The 19,455-nt window shown below is 44.0% G+C and overlaps 1 protein-coding gene across 1 annotated transcript in view; it reads right to left on the bottom strand.

The window, feature by feature from the left end:
• Positions 1-19,181, bottom strand: part of LOC144894200 (uncharacterized) — a 147,864-nt gene extending 128,683 nt beyond the window's left edge. The window contains exons 1-3 of the mRNA XM_078786297.1: positions 19,136-19,181; positions 7,285-7,419; positions 5,827-5,991 (exon numbers count right to left, since the gene is read on the bottom strand). Coding sequence (XP_078642423.1) covers positions 5,827-5,943 — 117 coding nt within the window. The 5' untranslated portion in view covers positions 5,944-5,991; positions 7,285-7,419; positions 19,136-19,181. The remainder of the gene's footprint in view (positions 1-5,826; positions 5,992-7,284; positions 7,420-19,135) is intronic.
• Between the last annotated feature and the right edge of the window lie 274 nt (positions 19,182-19,455).

The following is a 19,455-nucleotide window of genomic DNA, read 5'->3' as shown; positions in this document are numbered from 1 at the left end:
TCCGGAAGATCATCTACAAGTGGAGAAGATTCCAAACAACTGCCAACTTGTTCAGGCCAGGCCGCCACAGCAAGTTCAGCCCGAGAGCAGACCGCAAGATGCTGAAATACGTCTCTAAGAACCCCAGAATGTCATCACGGGACCTACAGGTAGCTCTTGCCACTGTTGATGTCAAAGTGCACGAGTCTATCATTAGAAAGAGGCTGCACAAATTTGATCTACATGGGAGGTGTGCCAGGGGGAAACCTTTGCTGTCCAGAAAGAACATCCAGGCAAGACTAAAGTTTGCCAATAAACACATAGGCAAAGACCATCACTTCTGGAACAATGTGCTCTGGACAGATGAGTCAAAGGTAGAGCTATTTGGCCACAAGAACTTGATACCAACTGTAAAGCATGGTGGTGGAAATATGGTTTGGGGCAGCTTTGCTGCATCAGGGCCTGGGCAGCTCACAGTCATAGAATCCACCATGAATTCTTCATTGTACCAGAGGGTGCTTGAGGATAATGTGAGGCCATCTGTCGGAGAGTTGAAGCTCAACCGAAGGTGGACCTTGCAACATGACAATGATCCTAAACATACCAGTAAATCCACCAAGGAATGGCTGAAAAGAAAGAAATGCAGGGTTCTGGAATGGCCAAGTCAAAGCCCGGATCTAAATCCCATTGAGATGTTGTGGGGGGGATTTGAAACGAGCTGTGCATGCAAGAAACCCCTCAAACATCGCACAGCTGAAATAATTCTGCATGGAGGAGTGGGCAAAAATTTCTCCCAGTCGATGTCAGAGACTGGCAGACAGTTATAAGAAACACCTACTTGAGGCGGTTTCTGCCAAAGGGGGCAATACCACCTATTAGAGCCAAGGGTGTACTTACTTTTTCCACATGCGAAATTTGCATTTATGTTTATTTAAATTATACAATGGACTACAAAATGTAAATGTTTCATGATATTTGTTATATTATATCACCTTTATCTATCAATATTGTTGATATGACGATCAAATAGCTGTATGTTGAAATATGTTGAAAAAGGCAAAACTTTACATGGGGTGTACTTACTTTTTCACGTGACTGTATGTATGTATGTATGTATGGATGTATGTATGTATGTATATATATATATACAGTGGGGAGAACAAGTATTTGATACACTGCCGATTTTGCAGGTTTTCCCACTTACAAAGCACGTAAAGGTCTGTAATTTTTATCATAGGTACACTTCAACTGTGAAAGATGGAATCTAAAACAAAAATCCTGAAAATCACATTGTATGATTTTTAAGTAATTAATTTGCATTTTATTGCATGAAATAAGTATTTGATCACCTACCAACCAGTAAGAATTCCGGCTCTCACAGACCTGTTAGTTTTTTCTTTAAGAAGCCCTCCCATTCTCCACTCATTACCTGTATTAACTGCACCTGTTTGAACTCGTTATCTGCATAAAAGACGTCTCCAGACCGTCTCCGACCACAAAGACCGCAAAGACCGACCGCAAAGCCATCTCCAGACCTGTCCACACTCAATCAATCAGACTCCAACCTCTCCACAATGGGCAAGACCAGAGAGCTGTCTAAGGACATCAGGGACAAATTTGTAGACTTGCACAAGGCTGGGATGGGCTACAGGACAATAGGCAAGCAGCTTGGTGAGAAGGCAACAACTGTTGGCGCAATTATTAGAAAATGGAAGAAGTTCAAGATGACAGTCAATCTCCCTCGGTCTGGGGCTCCATGCAAGATCTCACCTCGTGGAGCCTCAATGATCATGAGAAAGGTGAGGGATCAGCCCAGAACTACACGGCAGGACCTGGTCAATGACCTGAAGAGAGCTGGGACCACAGTATCAAAGAAAACCATAAGTAACACACTACGCCGTCATGGATTAAAATCCTGCAGCGCACGCAAGGTCCCTCTGCTCAAGCCAGCGCATGTCCAGGCCCGTCTGAAGTTTGCCAATGACCATCCGGATGATCCAGAGGAGGAATGGGAGAAGGTCATGTGGTCTGATGAGACCAAAATAGAGCTTTTTGGTTTAAACTCCACTCGCCGTGTTTGGAGGAAGAAGAAGGATGAGTACAACCCCAAGAACACCATCCCAACCGTGAAGCATGGAGGTGGAAACATCATTCTTTGGGGATGCTTTTCTGCAAAGGGGACAGGACGACTGCACCGTATTGAGGGGAGGATGGATGGGGCCATGTATCGCGAGATCTTGGCCAACAATCTCCTTCCCTCAATAAGAGCATTGAAGATGGGGCGTGGCTGGGTCTTCCAGCATGACAACGACCCGAAACACACAGCCAGGGCATCTAAGGAGTGGCTCCGTAAGAAGCATCTCAAGGTCCTGGAGTGGCCTAGCCAGTCTCCAGACCTGAACCCAATAGAAAATCTTTGGAGGGAGCTGAAAGTCTGTGTTGCGCAGCGACAGCCCCGAAACCTGAAGGATCTGGTGAAGATCTGTATGGAGGAGTGGGCCAAAATCCCTGCTGCAGTGTGTGCAAACCTGGTTAAGAACTACAGGAAACGTCTGATCTCTGTAATTGCAAACAAAGGTTTCTGTACCAAATATTAAGTTCTGTTTTTCTGATGTATCAAATACTTATTTCATGCAATAAAATGCAAATTAATTACTTAAAAATCATACAATGTGATTTTCAGGATTTTTGTTTTAGATTCCGTCTTTCACAGTTGACGTGTACCTATGATAAAAATTACAGACCTCTACGTGCTTTGTAAGTGGGAAAACCTGCAAAATCGGCAGTGTATCAAATACTTGTTCTCCCCACTGTATATATATATATATATATATATATATATATATATATATATATATATATATATATATATATCTATACATTATATTTTCAGTGCATTCAGAAAGTATTCAGACCCCTTCACTTTTTAAACATTTTGTCATGTTTCAGCCTTATGCTGAAATCATTTAAATTCATTTTTTCCCTCATCAATCTACACTCAATACCCCATAATGACAAAGAGAAAACAGGATTTTAGAAAGTTCAGCAAACTTATTTTCAAAAAACAACTGAAATATCACATTGACATAAGTATCGTTATGTCGGTGGGGTAGCAATATGTAGAGCCAGATAGATATGTCGGTAACGTGCTTCGTCTGTTGCGGTAAGGAATCTACCTTGTAATAAGTTTCATGTGTAGGCGTTTTGTCGGTTAAGAGTATTTCTGTGGAGAGACCAGGATGTTCGTGTGATAAATAGAATGGGGATTAAAAGAATAATGCCCTTGGTTGTCCACACCTGGTAGCCAAACCTTTGTCCCTTATGGCAATGCACACCAACATGGACATGTAGTGAGGTCCCTAGTGCAACACAAAATAATTCCCTTCCCTGACATGACTTTGAAAGACGAACAGGCAAGGAAACCAGGCTGGGGCACCGCCGATGATGGCCGCCGCCAATTACACCTCCGACAGGCCTAGCCACATCGAGTGGCCAGGCGCTATGACCACACCACAGGGAACGAGTGCAGGGGCAGTGCGGTCGGCACGGACCTCCAGCCAGCGAGTCGGTGGAGGGCACTGATTGGGTGGCATGCCAGGACTGACATCACCACCGCGGGAAGGTTATTTAAGGGCGCCCCGAACGCCATTTTTCTCTCTGGGTGCATGGACATTTTCGCTCTTGTGGCTCTTGCTCTCTTGCATCTCTTGCGGTTCGTGCTCTGGAGATTCCTGGCCCTGGCAGTCCCGGTGCGATCTGAAGTGGAGAGAGTCCTATCCCTGGTTGTGTTGGCTTGAGAGTTGGCTTATCGATCGTGTGTGAAGATCGACCTCGTGGTGCTTGGAGCAGTGCTTGTGCTTGGAGCTGTGCTCGGTGCTTTGGTGTTGGAGCGAGGGACCTCGTGGGTGCATCAGGGCCGAACGGAGCCATGTTGGATGGCGGACAAGACAAGACGAGGGACAGATAAGGCCAATCCCCATTACATTTTACACGACGACGCAATTATTTTCCTTTAATCTATTCCTGTGTTTGTATTTGACGTCAGTGTGTGGGATCCCAATCTAGTAACTTTATTTATTACCGGTGGGTGCTTTTCCTGTCCTTCCCTTTTTACCTAAATAAACCCTTGTATTATTTTCCCTTCCCATTCAAAATCTTGATTGTTCGCTTGAATTAATTTCCCTGCAGGATCGATCTGAAATATCTGCCGCCGGCGCGATCCAGGTAAGCGCTTGCGCAGCTTCCATTTTCCTTCTTCCTCCCGCGCGACCATAGTAAAATCCGTGTTTGGCCGTCGCCTCAATTAAATCCGTTCAGGCCTATCTGCGACCTTCTGGTGTTAACTGGATTCGCACGACAGTATTCATACCCTTTGCTATGACACTTGACATTTAGCTCAGGTGCCTCCCATTTCTCTTGATCATCTTTGAGATGTTTCTACACCTTGATTGGAGTCCAGCTGTGGTAAATTCAATTGACTGGACATGATTTGGAAAGGCACACACCTGTCTATATAAGGTCTCACAGCTGACAATGCATATCAGAGCAAAAACTAAGCCATGAGGTCGAAGGAATTGCCTGCAGAGCTCAGAGACAGTATTGTGTCGAGGCACAGATTTGGGGAAGCCTTCAAAAATATTTCTGGAAACCAGGCACCGCTCATCACCTGCCCAATACCATCCCAACAGTGAAGCATGGTGGTGGCAGCATCATGCTGTGGGGGTGTTTTTCAGCAGCAGGGGCTGGGGGACTGGTCAGGGTTGAGGAACAATGAACGGAGCAAAGTACAGAGATATCCTTCATGAAAACCTGAAACAGAGCGCTCAGGACCTCAGACTGGGCCAAAGGTTCACCTTCCAACAAGACAATGACCCGAAGCACACAGCCAAGACAATGCAGGAGTGGCTTCGGGACAACTCTGTGAAGGTCCTTGAGTGGCCCAGCCAGAGCCCTGAGTTGCACCCAATCGAACATCTCTGAAGAGACTTGAAAATGGCTGTCCAACAACAGTCCCCATCCAACCTGACAGAGCTTGAGAGGATCTTCAGAAAAGAATGGCAGAAAATCCCCAAATCCAGGTGTGCAAAGCTTGTCACGTCATACCCAAGAAGACTCGACGCTGTAATCGCTGCCAAAGGTGCTTCAACTAAGTATTGAGTGAAGGGTCTGATTATTTATGTCAATGTGATATTTCAGTTTTTTCTTTTCAATAAATTTGCAAAACTTTCTAAAATCCTGTTTTCTCTTCGTCATTATGGGGTATTGAGTGTAGATTGATGAGGGAAAAAATGAATTTAAACGATTTCAGCATGAGGCTGCAACATAACAAAATGTGAAAAAGTGAAGGGGTCTGAATACTTTCTGAATGCACTGTATGTATGTATGTATGTATGTATGTATACACATACATACATACACACACACACACACACACACACACACACACACACACACACACACACACACGCTGGGTAAGCTTTTCTCTGACATCGTTTCATGACGTGCTGGACATTGAAATGCCATGGGGTTACTGGCCTGGTGATGGTTCCTTTTGCCTGTGGGTCGGTGGAAACCATTCCTGACCCCCCATCCCAATATACAGATATCAGCCTTTGGTGGCCTCAAAACAGATGTCAAGGCCAACGTGTGGTCGCTTAAAACCTTGCCCAGATTCTGAAGTGCCTACACCCAAAATTGGGACCTTGAGGTGCTATGGTTCAGCAGCGAAATGAATAACGTACAAACACACAAACAAACAAACACTTGAAAATATGTTCAAGACACGATAAGACATGCATATCAGCTTTGAAAACTATACAAACTCGAGTCAATTTTCTGCGGACTCACCGGTGGAGTCGAAAATGTGCTGTACATCCGATCCCAAAAGGTCACTTCCTTGGGTGGAAGCGGAAACAGCTTATGAAAGAAAATCCAGGTCAAGGCAAATGATCCCAACAGAGACATCAAAACTTGTGTGATGGAGTAACACAGCCTTGTTGAGAATTTCAAATTCTGCAAAACACACCATTTCATACACACAGCTGTTGCTCACAATAACTTTGATTAATGATAATAGCTATTTCAAATACCTGTACATTCAGGAACCTGTTTACATGGGCAGCGACAGTTACAGTCTTCTCAGGCCGATCAAACTTGCTGGGCAATGTTGGTTGGGATTCCATTCGTCCTGTTTCAAGGGATCATATTATGGGAACACGTGCATCGATATACCCCGCTCTTTATCTGTAGTGTTCCCGATTTGATTATCACACACTTGTTCACCACGATTTACTGGGCAAAACCACGGATAAATTGATGATACAAAGAAAATGAAACAACACGACATCCGCCATTACGTGGACGACGATAAGGTAGTCAACCTGCTGCTGCAGAGATGTCCTGGGATTACATGTCGTGGGGTGCTGGAGAACGAGCATGCTTGAAAATTGTGATTAGAAATAACACGCAGGGCTAGCTTGTACACCTCGGGACAGTGCTCAGTACTTGTAATTATATATTACACCATTTTATATCATAATTCGTACTTTTATAAACCCATCGCGCCGTTACTTTAATAGGCTCCTGCAATCTATAAAACCAATTGTTATCTCCGCCACCGAAGTTGGAGTTGAGGTTATGTTTTCACCCCTGTCTGTCTGTTTGTGAACAAGATATCTCAAAAAGTTGTGGACAGATTCAGACAGAATTTGGTGGGAAGGTTGGGGATGCACCAAGGATGAAATTATCAGATTTTGGTGAAGATCCGTCTGGATCCAATCATTTATTTAAATTCGAATCTGGATCCTGATTAGAGAATTTTAAAGTGATTCGTCACCAATGAGTGATGGGGCTAAAACCGATATACAGCACAATGCCTCAGAGGTATGGATGGATTCGGACAAAACTTGCTGGAATGGTTAGATGTGTGACAAGTACAAATCAATTAAAATCAGTTGAAGATCTGAATATGGATCCGGATATGAGAATTTTAAATTTTTTTAGTGATTCTTCACCATCGAGTGAAATACAGAATATTTCAAAAAGTTGTGGACAACTTATGACAAAACCAGGTGGTTGAGTTGGTCAGGTGACAAGAACAAGCAGATTCGATTTTGATTCAGGTCCAGATCCAGCCTCATCAGTGATCGAGATCTGCCCCATTAAAAAGGGGGATTTTCTCTTTTATCGTTTCTTTTTTTCATGCGGTCCATGAGAAGGTCATTTGCTGGTGATTTTTGGAGAACAAATTAGAGAACAAATGATAAACATGCTTTTTGTCACCATCTACAAATGAGATTGACTTACTGGAAGCCGTGGCCAAAGCCAGCGCAGAAAACAAACAATCACAACCAGCAGAAAAAGGTAGTAAACGAAACTCCAGCAGTTGGCACATTGCCAAAAGTTCTTGGTCGTCCAAAACCAATTGAAGAATGATTCCTCCTGTTCAGGCAGAGGGAAAAAAATGAAGACAAATATAGCTAAAAGTAAGTGCACACATTGGAGGACAACAGATCAATCTTCAACCAATCATACAAAAATGTGCAATTAGGTGTCCGTCTGTCTGAAGATTTTTGACCGCGATACATTCGGTCGTTGCTTATTCAATCTCAACCAACCTTGACAGGAGGACAAAGGGTCACACAATGAAGGATGCAGAGAATTCATTTGACCACCTCCCCACGGGGGCTTTACCCACCAACGGGGTTGCATGTTGAGGTGTCTATCCACGATAAGATAGCTTTATCATGGCGTTTTTGCAAGGATGCTTCTAATAACAAAACTAATTATAGCATAATATTAATATTATTACAAAACAATATTAATCTTACTATAATTCACCAAATGTCCGTCCATCTGTCTGTCCATCCGTCCGTCCGTCCGTTCGAAGGTACTGCAAAAACGGCTGAACCGATCGCAACGATATTTTGGGTGGGTAATCCTAGGATCTCCTGGAGTAAAATAGGGTATATTGTTTTTGCAATTTCAGCTTTGGCCTCCAGCATTTTCAGGTTTGGACTCCCGCATAACGTTATTTTCCCGGGTGCCGCAGAAACGGCTGCACCGATCGCTGCTCGGATGCACCAATCGGACTCGGTAACCTCGGACAAAGACCTTTTATAAGGACATGGGTTGAATCCCTGCTTGAGAGAATGCCAACCCCCTCACCGCCATCAAGGCTGTCTCTCTAACTCACAATCCCACGAGATATGCAGAAAGGACGACCCAAAACCAATGATCTTCTTTTTGATTTGTATATAAACATCATTGGAAGTAAATAATGACCTCGGCCAAAGTTCAAACGACATGGGTTTAATCTCGACATGAAAGAATTCCACATCGCTATTTGGGTAGTGTATAAGCTAACAGATCGCTGTCTCCATCGATCTTGCCAAGGCCGTAACACCTATCGGCTCAAAATCCTTTCAACTGTTGACTTGGTAGTTTTTACAATGAAGGAAACACGTATCGGGAGTACATACGACATGGCGATTGTGAATGTGACTGCTCTGAGGCGTCTTTCGCTCTGCATCGATTTATTCATTACATTTATTCATTTAATGATCATTATGCTCATTCTTACGCTCATTAAACATTAAACGTTCATTAAACGATTACGAAAATAAAAACGAAAAACATTACGAAACTAAAAACGAAAAACATTACGAAACTAGAACGCCACTCAGTAGAGCGCATACTCCCGCCATGGGTCAAGTTGGAATAATACGTTTTGTTTAACATCCCCTCTCCCCAAAACAATAAATTAAAAAGAAAGTAGGCCCTAACTGTCAGAGAATTAATTTTGATATATCGCGGAATTAGAGGAGAAAAACATCATTTAAGAATAAGAATAAAAGCTTTAATGCAGTAAAACAGAAAAAACATTCCCCAAAAAATTCCCCAAAAAGATTCCTGGATCCAGAATAATATCCTGAGCTTCACCAAAAACTAATGAATTCTTCCTTATCCCAAGGACAATCATCCCACCAAATTTCATCGAAATCTGTTCAGAACTTTTCCAGATATCTTGTTCACAAACACACGAACACACAAACGAACACACACACACACACACACACACACACACACACACACACACACACACAAACGAACACACACACACACACACACACACACACGAACACACACATGAACACACACACACACACACACACACACACACGACCAACACTCAACACAGCCACTGAGCTTGGCGGAAGTGGCGTCACTACTGTCACTTCCCGGGATACTCTGGGTACCAGCGACGTCATAACAATGGCGCCGCTTTTCTCACTGCATTTCCTCAAGAGGAATTTCCTCCTCCCCATATGAAGGCTACCGATGGGGTATTATCCATGCTGTTTCATTTTCAAGCAAGGAAGCAGCATGTACCATTTTTAAAGTCTCTGGTGTGACTTAATTAAATTAATGTCGTTAATTATTAATTAAAATTGCATTATTAATTAAAATTAATTAATGTTGATGAATCACTCAACAAAAAACTAATTATAGTAGCCGGATCTGGATTCGGATCTTCACCAAAATCGAATCATTTCGTCCTTTTCACAAACCCAAGCCGTCCACAAAATTTCATCTGAATCCGTCCATAACTTTTTGAGATATCCTGCTCACAAACAAAGACAGACAGACAGGGTTGAAAACATAACCTCCATCCACCTTGGGTGGCCGAGGTAATGAAACCCAGGTAATGTATGTTTGGAGAGGGTGCTAAACTTTCAAGAGCTCAGTCGAAAAGTTGTAGGCCTTGATCAGTAACGTTTGCGGCATAATCTACATTTGGGAAGCGGAGCGAGGATGGTCGTTCAGTAGGGAGACTAAAAATATTTGAAGAAGATGGAGAAAAAGAACATTTTCACAATTTCTGGAATTTTCTGGATTTCTGGAATTTTCACAATTTCTGGAATTTTCTGGATTTCTGGAATTTTCTGGATTTCTGCAAGGCATTTTCTGGAAGGCCACAGGCTGACTGCTTCCCACTCTAAAATATATCCAGCCAATGGGTAGATAATAATACACAACATGGATGGCAAAATGGATCTAACAACATCTATTATTTATGGGCTGGCAGGGTAGCTCAGTTTTGTAGCTCAGGTAACCATTGAGCCTTACTTTGGTTCAATCCCCAACTTGGTCGGATTGTATCAAGACTAAATAACGAAATGTACGCCATTCTCAGAGCAGTGACAGTAGGGGACGCTTCCGTATTAGAACACACCGGACTCGGATGAAGGACGCACAACGTAAAGGAATCCACGGGGACCTTAAATGCCGAAGGAGGCCATTAGGCCCATCAAAATGGTACAATCCTGCCAATATCCATGTACCCCTCTATTTGCAGTGCATCTCGATATTATTATCCGATTCAAGGAGAAACACCTCCACTGTTTCTGCTGCCACCACCTTTCCAAGGAGACCATTCCATGCGTTAACGACTCGCTGAGTGAAATATCACGGCCTTAACGTAATCTTAACTCTCCACATAACTCGCAACCTGTGGTCCCTGGTCATATCACTCACAATTCTGCCAAAACCTTGCTTGAACTTATTCTATCTTTAGTGTATCCCTCTTTATATAAAACATCTATATCAGATACCCTAACTACATTGTATTCATAGAATATTTACCCTGCGCAGTCAACTTGTTGTGAGGCAACTCTTCTGTTTTTAAAGGGGTTTTTTTTCTTTGATCCAATATGCTTGCCAGACCACGTGAGCGATGACATCATAAATTTATATTCTCCAATATAATTGTTGAATAAATCACGCTCAATACATTTCAAACTGATCAGACGAAGCGTTGTCCCTGTCGAATGAAGACGTCATAATTATGGCACCAATGACGTCATCGTTAACAACACCTATTCCCCATATGGAGTTCTTTACAATTAGCCACGTTTCAATTTTTTCCATGCAGCGGTTTTGGAGGTATAGAGGTGCAACATTTTTAGGTTTTTCCAAGATGGCGCCTGTACCACTTGACCTATGACGTCATGATTATCATTAAAATATTCTACATGAGGAGGCGCTCCTATGGTGAAAATTTCGTGCCCATCAGACCAACAGTTGCTGAGAAAAAAATTCACAATGATCGACACGTGTTGTACTTGTCGAATTATGATGTCATAACGAAGGCACCTATGACATCATCATTAACATATCTTACTCCCGATGAGGAGTACTTGACAATGAGCCATGTTTCCATTTTTTCCATTAAGCGGTTTGGGAGATATGGAAGTGTAACGTTTTCCAAGATGGCGTCCATATCACGTGACCTATGACATCATAATTAGCAAAAACATCTACAGGTAAAATGCGTTCCGACGGTAAAATTTAATGTCAATCGGACCAACGGTTTCTGAGAAAATGAATTATAAAAATGCAGACACGCACATACGGCACACGTACGCACCCGAATGCCTCACCCTGTTTTCCGCTTCGCGAGCACAGGGTAATTACCGCCTTTCTGATGTATAAATTCCTGTCTCCTCCAGCTGCTCTTTGTAGCTTAGTCTAATCTAGCCCCATAATCAATTTAGCAGGCCGACATTGAACCCTGTCAATGGCAGCCATTTGTCCTTCCTGAGATGTAGTGACCAAAACCACACAATATTCCAGATGAGGCCTCACTAAATCCTGAGACAGTGTTAACACTACATTTTTTGATTCATTAATTCATCACCTCTCATGAACACAGACGACAACCCTGTTGGCTTCACCGGCTTCACCGAGAGCTACCTGGTGCTGTGCTGTCTCTGCTTACCCTCATATATCTGTTGCCACCCCCAGATTCTTCTCCTGAGTCACATGTTCCAAGTCTTCCCCTTGAATTATGTATCGGCCCAATTTTCATTGTCCTTACCCAACGAAAGTCTGTTGCTCTCACATCACAGACAAGTTGGTGACCTATTTCTTCACCACCTCTCCTGTGCTTTAGCTCAATCTGCTCTCAGTCATCTGACCCTCCCCAACAACTCCAGGATTTATTTGCTCTTCCAGTAAACCCCACCTGGTTGAACTTCCAAAATCGAGGACCACTGCACACCTCAACTCCGGTGGAGCTCCCTCCACCTGCTCTCTCAGCTTCCCAGCATCGCCAGCTATTCAAGGATGTAGGCCTACTTCCAGTCACTCCCTCATGGATAAACTTCCAAAATGCAGGAATTTTTTACGTACAACTTCTAAGCTCGTGGAGGAGTGAGAACACAGAATGGATCGGAATGTAACAGAAGAAAAGGAAGAGTAAAAAGAGAGGAGATGAACACACCAACACCAGGATTGAGGAACCACCTTTGGAGACCATTTTTACCCACAGAGCAGGTGTTGGCCTTTTTTGGGCACCGTGGTCCCCTTTTTGAAGCAATGTTTTATGGCCGGATGCCCTTCCTGCCGCCAACCCTGTTCGTCGCCTCTTGCAACAAACAGGGAATTACCAGTGAGCTGGTACTCAATTTGCCGACCTCGGAAGGATGACAGGCTGAGTCAACCCTCCTGGTGTTAATTCAGCGATCAATAGGGATGAGCCCTAACCCTAAACCAAACCCAGGATCCTCGGATCCCAAGCCCGCACCCTAACAGCAATGCGAACACCAGACTATAGGGACAAAATAGAGTGAGACATGTGGTGAACAATGAGGGTGAGGGGAGGACCCAGTGGGGGGGGGGGGGGGGGGGGAGGTGAAAAGATGGATAAGGTCCAAATTTCCTGGAAGGAAAAACTGGTCACTTGGAAAGAGTAAGGCTTGAGGGTTAATGGGAACTCCATGTAGGATCACTGCTCACTTCCACTCATTCGTTCTTCTTTTTTTTTTTCTCGCCTGTGGCACAAAATTACACGTCCTCTCCACCTCATCCTTCCCTCCAGGTTTTGAAGACACCTGTTCAACCCCCATCCAAAACCTTAACGTTTTCTACACCTGTTAAATCACACCCCACCACTCCCAAATTTTTGCTTACTTATCCCATCTTGTTGATTCTTTGTGTCCTCCCATACAACTCATCGTTACCTGCATCCCTTGCTGGTCTCTCCGTCGACGTTCTCCCTCCGCCATGCTGTGGGCATCTCCCTTTCCTGCTGCTGTTCCCTTTGTTATGTGCGTCCTGATCTGCTCTGTGGCCGAGCTCTTCCATGAGCCTTGACCTTGGATAAAAAAATATTTATTTCACAGAAAATAAAATCTGGATGAAGGTGTCGCACAGAGCTAATGTTTTAATTACACCAAACCATCTACAAGAACATGGAAATATTTACAGATGCAGATAAAAGGGGAAATTGCAAAGTTATAGGAGTTCATGTCTTTCCGAGTTTGACCAAATAATGATGCCAAAAATGATGATGATGGCAAAAATGCCACTAATGCAGGTGAACATCATGGAGGTACCAGAGCGAATGGTGTTTTATGTTGGTTTTGCAAATATGTTATCACTGTGGTCATTGCAACTTGAGTGCACAATCAGGTAAGTTTAAATACATCAAGCAGCATGATGATCCAGCATGGCCATGGCATCTCTGAGCACCTGGCTCTTGCAGGATCTACCTGGTTCAGAATCCCATGAACACTGTCATGGCTAAACCTTGGGCCTTCATCACTAACATTAACACCGTCATGGCTTAACTGGGCCATGACCTTTATCACCAACATTAACACCGTCATGGCTTAACTGGGCCGTGACCTTCAGCACAAACATTAACACTGTCATGGTTTAACTGGGCCGTGACCTTCATCACTAACACTAACACCATCATGGCTTAACTGGGCCGTGACCTTCATCACTAACATTAACACCATCATGGCTTAACTGGGCCGTGACCTTCATCACTAACATTAACACCATCATGGCTTAACTGGGCCGTGACCTTCATCACCAACATTAACACTGTCATGGCTTAACTGGGCCGTGACCTTCATCACTAACATTAACACTGTCATGGCTTAACTGGGCCGTGACCTTCAGCACGAACATTAACACTGTCATGGTTTAACTGGGCCGTGACCTTCATCACTAACATTAACACTGTCATGGTTTAACTGGGCCGTGACCTTCATCACTAACATTAACACTGTCATGGTTTAACTGCGCCGTGACCTTCATCACTAACATTAACACTGTCATGGTTTAACTGCGCCGTGACCTTCATCACTAACATTAACACCGTCATGGCTTAACTGGGCCGTGACCTTCATCACTAACATTAACACCGTCATGGCTTAACTGCGCCATGACCTTCATCACTAACATTAACACCGTCATGGCTTAACTGGGCCGTGACCTTCATCACGAACATTAACACTGTCATGGCTTAACTGGGCCGTGACCTTCAGCACGAACATTAACACTGTCATGGCTTAACTGGGCCGTGACCTTCAGCACGAACATTAACACTGTCATGGCTTAACTGGGCTGTGACCTTCATCATCAACATTAACACTGTCATGGCTTAACTGGGCCGTGACCTTCAGCACGAACATTAACACTGTCATGGCTTAACTGGGCTGTGACCTTCATCACTAACATTAACACCGTCATGGCTTAACTGGGCCATGACCTTCATCACCAAAATTAACACTGTCATGGCTTAACTGGGCCATGACCTTCATCACCAACCTTAACACTGTCATGGCTTAACTGGGCTGTGACAGTCATCACTAACATTAGCACTGTCATGGCTTAACTGGGCTGTGACCTTCATCACTAACATTAACACCGTCATGGCTTAACTGGGGCGTGACCTTCATCACTAACATTAACACTGTCATGGCTTAACTGGGCCGTGACCTTCATCACTAACATTAACACTGTCATGGTTTAACTGGCCCGTGACCTTCATCACTAACATTAACGCTACCATGGCTTAACTGGCCCGTGACCTTCATCACTAACATTAACACCGTCATGGCTTAACTGCGCCGTGACCTTCAGCACTAACATTAACACTGTCATGGTTTAACTGGCCCGTGACCTTCATCACTAATATTAACAACGTCATGGCTTCACTGCCCCGTGACCTTCAGCACTAACATTAACACTGTCATGGTTTAACTGGCCCGTGACCTTCATCACAAACATTAACACTGCCATGGCTTAACTGGGCCGTGACCTTCAGCACGAACATTAACACTGTCATGGCTTAACTGGGCCGTGACCTTCAGCACAAACATTAACACTGTCATGGCTTAACTGGGCTGTGGCCTTCATCACTAACATTAACACTGTCATGGCTTAACTGGGCTGTGACCTTCATCACTAACATTAACACTGTCATGGCTTAACTGCGCCGTGACCTTCAGCACGAACATTAACACCGTCATGGCTTAACTGGGCCGTGACCTTCAGCACGAACATTAACACTGTCATGGCTTAACTGGGCTGTGACCTTCATCACTAACATTAACACCGTCATGGCTTAACTGGGCCATGACCTTCATCACCAACATTAACACTGTCATGGCATAACTGGGCTGTGACCTTCATCACTAACATTAGCACTGTCATGGCTTAACTGGGCTGTGACCTTCATCACTAACATTAACACCGTCATGGCTTAACTGGGCCGTGACCTTCATCACTAACATTAACACCGTCATGGTTTAACTGACCCGTGACCTTCCTCACTAACATTAACGCTACCATGGCTTAACTGGCCCGTGACCTTCATCACTAACATTAACACCGTCATGGCTTAACTGCGCCGTGACCTTCAGCACTAACATTAACACTGTCATGGTTTAACTGGCCCGTGACCTTCATCACTAACATTAACACTACCATGGCTTAACTGGGCCGTGACCTTCAGCACGAACATTAACACTGTCATGGCTTAACTGGGCCCTGACCTTCAGCACGAACATTAACACTATCATGGCTTAACTGGGCCGTGACCTTCAGCACGAACATTAACACTGTCATGGCTTAACTGGGCCGTGACCTTCAGCACTAACATTAACACTGTCATGGCTTAACTGGGCCGTGACCTTCAGCACTAACATTAACACTGTCATGGCTTAACTGGGCCGTGACCTTCAGCACTAACATTAACACCGTCATGGCTTAACTGGGCCGTGACCTTCAGCACTAACATTGACACTGTCATGGCTTAACTGGGCCGTGACCTTCATCACTAACATTAACACTGGCATGGTTTAACTGGGCCGTGACGTTCAGCACGAACATTAACACCGTCATGGCTTAACTGGGCCGTGACCTTCAACACTAACATTAACACTGTCATGGCTTAACTGGGCTGTGACCTTCAGCACTAACATAAACACTGTCATGGTTTAACTGGGCCGTGACCTTCAGCACTAACATAAACACTGTCATGGCTTAACTGGGCCGTGACCTTCAGCACTAACATTAACACTGTCATGGTTTAACTGGGCCGTGACCTTCATCATGAACATTAACACTGTCATGGTTTAACTGAGACGTGACCTTCATCACGAACATTAACACCGTCATGGCTTAACTGGGCCATGACCTTCAGCACTAACATTAACACTGCCATGGCTTAACTGGGCCGTGACCTTCAGCACTAACATTAACACTGTCATGGCTTAACTGGGCCGTGACCTTCAGCACGAACATTAACACTGTCATGGCTTAACTGGGCCGTGACCTTCAGCACTAACATTAACACTGTCATGGTTTAACTGGGCCGTGACCTTCATCACGAACATTAACACCGTCATGGCTTAACTGGGCCGTGACCTTCAGCACTAACATTAACAATGTCATGGCTTAACTGGGCTGTGACCTTCATCACTAACATTAACACCGTCATGGCTTAACTGGGCCGTGACCTTCAGCACTAACATTAACACCGTCATGGCTTAACTGGGCCGTGACCTTCATCACTAACATTAACACCGTCATGGTTTAACTGACCCGTGACCTTCATCACTAACATTAACGCTACCATGGCTTAACTGGCCCGTGACCTTCATCACTAACATTAACACCGTCATGGCTTAACTGCGCCGTGACCTTCAGCACTAACATTAACACTGTCATGGTTTAACTGGCCCGTGACCTTCATCACTAACATTAACACTACCATGGCTTAACTGGGCCGTGACCTTCATCACGAACATTAACACTGTCATGGTTTAACTGAGCCGTGACCTTCATCACTAACATTAACACTGTCATGGTTTAACTGGGTCGTGACCTTCATCACTAACATTAACACTGTCATGGTTTAACTGGGCCGTGACCTTCATCACGAACATTAACACCGTCATGGCTTAACTGGGCCATGACCTTCAGCACTAACATTAACACTGTCATGGCTTAACTGGGCCGTGACCTTCAGCACGAACATTAACACTGTCATGGCTTAACTGGGCCGTGACCTTCAGCACTAACATTAACACTGTCATGGTTTAACTGGGCCGTGACCTTCATCACGAACATTAACACCGTCATGGCTTAACTGGGCCGTGACCTTCAGCACTAACATTAACACTGTCATGGCTTAACTGGGCTGTGACCTTCATCATTAACACCGTCATGGCTTAACTGGGCCGTGACCTTCAGCATTAACATTAACAATGTCATGGCTTAACTGGGCTGTGACCTTCATCACTAACATTAACACCGTCATGGCTTAACTGGGCCGTGACCTTCAGCACTAACATTAACACCGTCATGGCTTAACTGGGCCGTGACCTTCAGCACTAACATTAACACGGTCATGGCTTAACTGGGCCATGACCTTCAGCACTAACATAAACAATGTCATGGCCTAAATGGGCCATGACCTTCAGCACTAACATCAATACTAACATCAAAATATCAGAAATTGAAGGCTTTTTTATTTTAAGCGATTTATATAAACATCCGTTGAATCACATCACATGCAAATCATCAAAATCTGAACAGTATTTGTCGAATTTAAAAGAAAGCCACATCACTGTTCATATCGGTAGATATTATTCCATCGTGTTTCATATTTTTCTCCAATATTCGATGTGTTCACATTCACGTGTTCACATTCACATGTGTTCACATTCACATGTGTTCACATCATTGATCCGGTACCAGGGAAATATTCCCTCAAGGAATGTAAAATGGTGTTTAAGGAGCACGTGGAACCCAAACATGGTAATGATCGTACCTTCACCGGAGGCGAGTAAAGGAAGCTGGAAAGCCAATCAACAACGGTCAAGGGCTTCTTTGCAGGAACAGCAAACATCTTGACGAAGAACAAATGTTTCGACATGAGACAGCCGGCTAATACTAATACAAACAACAACCACAAAGCGTTTGCACACTGGGGGAACCAAACCGATGCGTCCACCATGCTCGAAACTCCAGGCGCTGTGGCCTGTGACGTCACAAAACCAACTTTATGCGTTTGAGGATGGTCCACGGAAACTGGTATTTGCCGTTTACAGAATGTGACGTCACAAAACCGAGCGCACACGCCCCGCCCCTTCATTAACCATGACGAAATGGATGCACGTGATTCGCAGAGATCACATCGAAAACGTTTATAAATATAAAATATCATATCATCGTAAATAATAATACGCTTATTATCCCTTATTATTTTGTCTGTTCGGCTTCATGACAATTTTCTCTTCATCTGCAATGTAAACTACCGTACTCGATCAGATCCATTGGCATTATTTCTGTCCATTATTTTTACATTTATTACATGAAAGGTCTTTGCCTGAACAGGTCCGTTGAATATTATTTTTCAATTACTAAAGACTTTTTGTGGTTTTTATACATTATTTTTCAGGAATAATCTTGAGATGACGAATTATCGCGAGATTTCTGGTGAATATAACGGTCAGTCATTATTTACTTCATAATTAATAAATAATTAATTTCGCTCCGTGGTGATCACAAGCAGGAACCAGACGCCATCACCATGCCAAGTCTCACTTTATTCGATCTCGCCCTATTCGATCTCGCGAGAGTAAGAAAAGAACAATAACCACAACAACCGGAAGCTTGCCCTGATTCATCTTTTCCTGACTCCTGTTCATCTTTCCCTTGAAACAAATACTTGTACCGACTGCAAAGCCGCAATGAGCCGGCGAAGCCAAAGCCTCTTGCCACTATTTTCCCCATCACTATGGTATCAGTAGGTTAGGTAGTTGGTAGTAGGTAGGTGTAGTAGGTACCGTACCTGGTAAGACTTGGTAAAAGAGAAGAGCAGACAGTCCTCCCCAATACCTGCATATCTCTTGCCACTATTTTACCCATCACCATGGCATCAGTAGGTTAGGTAGTTGGTAGTAGGTAGGTAGGTAGTTGGTAGTAGGTAGGTGTAGTAGGTACCGTACCTGGTAAGACTTGGTAAAAGAGAAGAGTTATCACAAATTAGCTTGGGTACCCAAGACTTGGGTACATTTATGTCGTAGTTAAGCATAAACGTCGTCCTTCATGCCACATCTGAAAGGTCGGTGTGGCGATGAAGAATGGAGGCGAAACATTGTTCTGTAGCGG

Source organism: Myxine glutinosa, chromosome 11 (genome assembly GCF_964187855.1).
Source record: "Myxine glutinosa chromosome 11, kmMyxGlut1.1, whole genome shotgun sequence".
NCBI lineage: Eukaryota > Metazoa > Chordata > Myxini > Myxiniformes > Myxinidae > Myxine > Myxine glutinosa.
The sequence above is the reverse complement of the archived record's forward strand: the minus strand, read 5'-3'. Positions and strand labels throughout refer to the sequence as shown.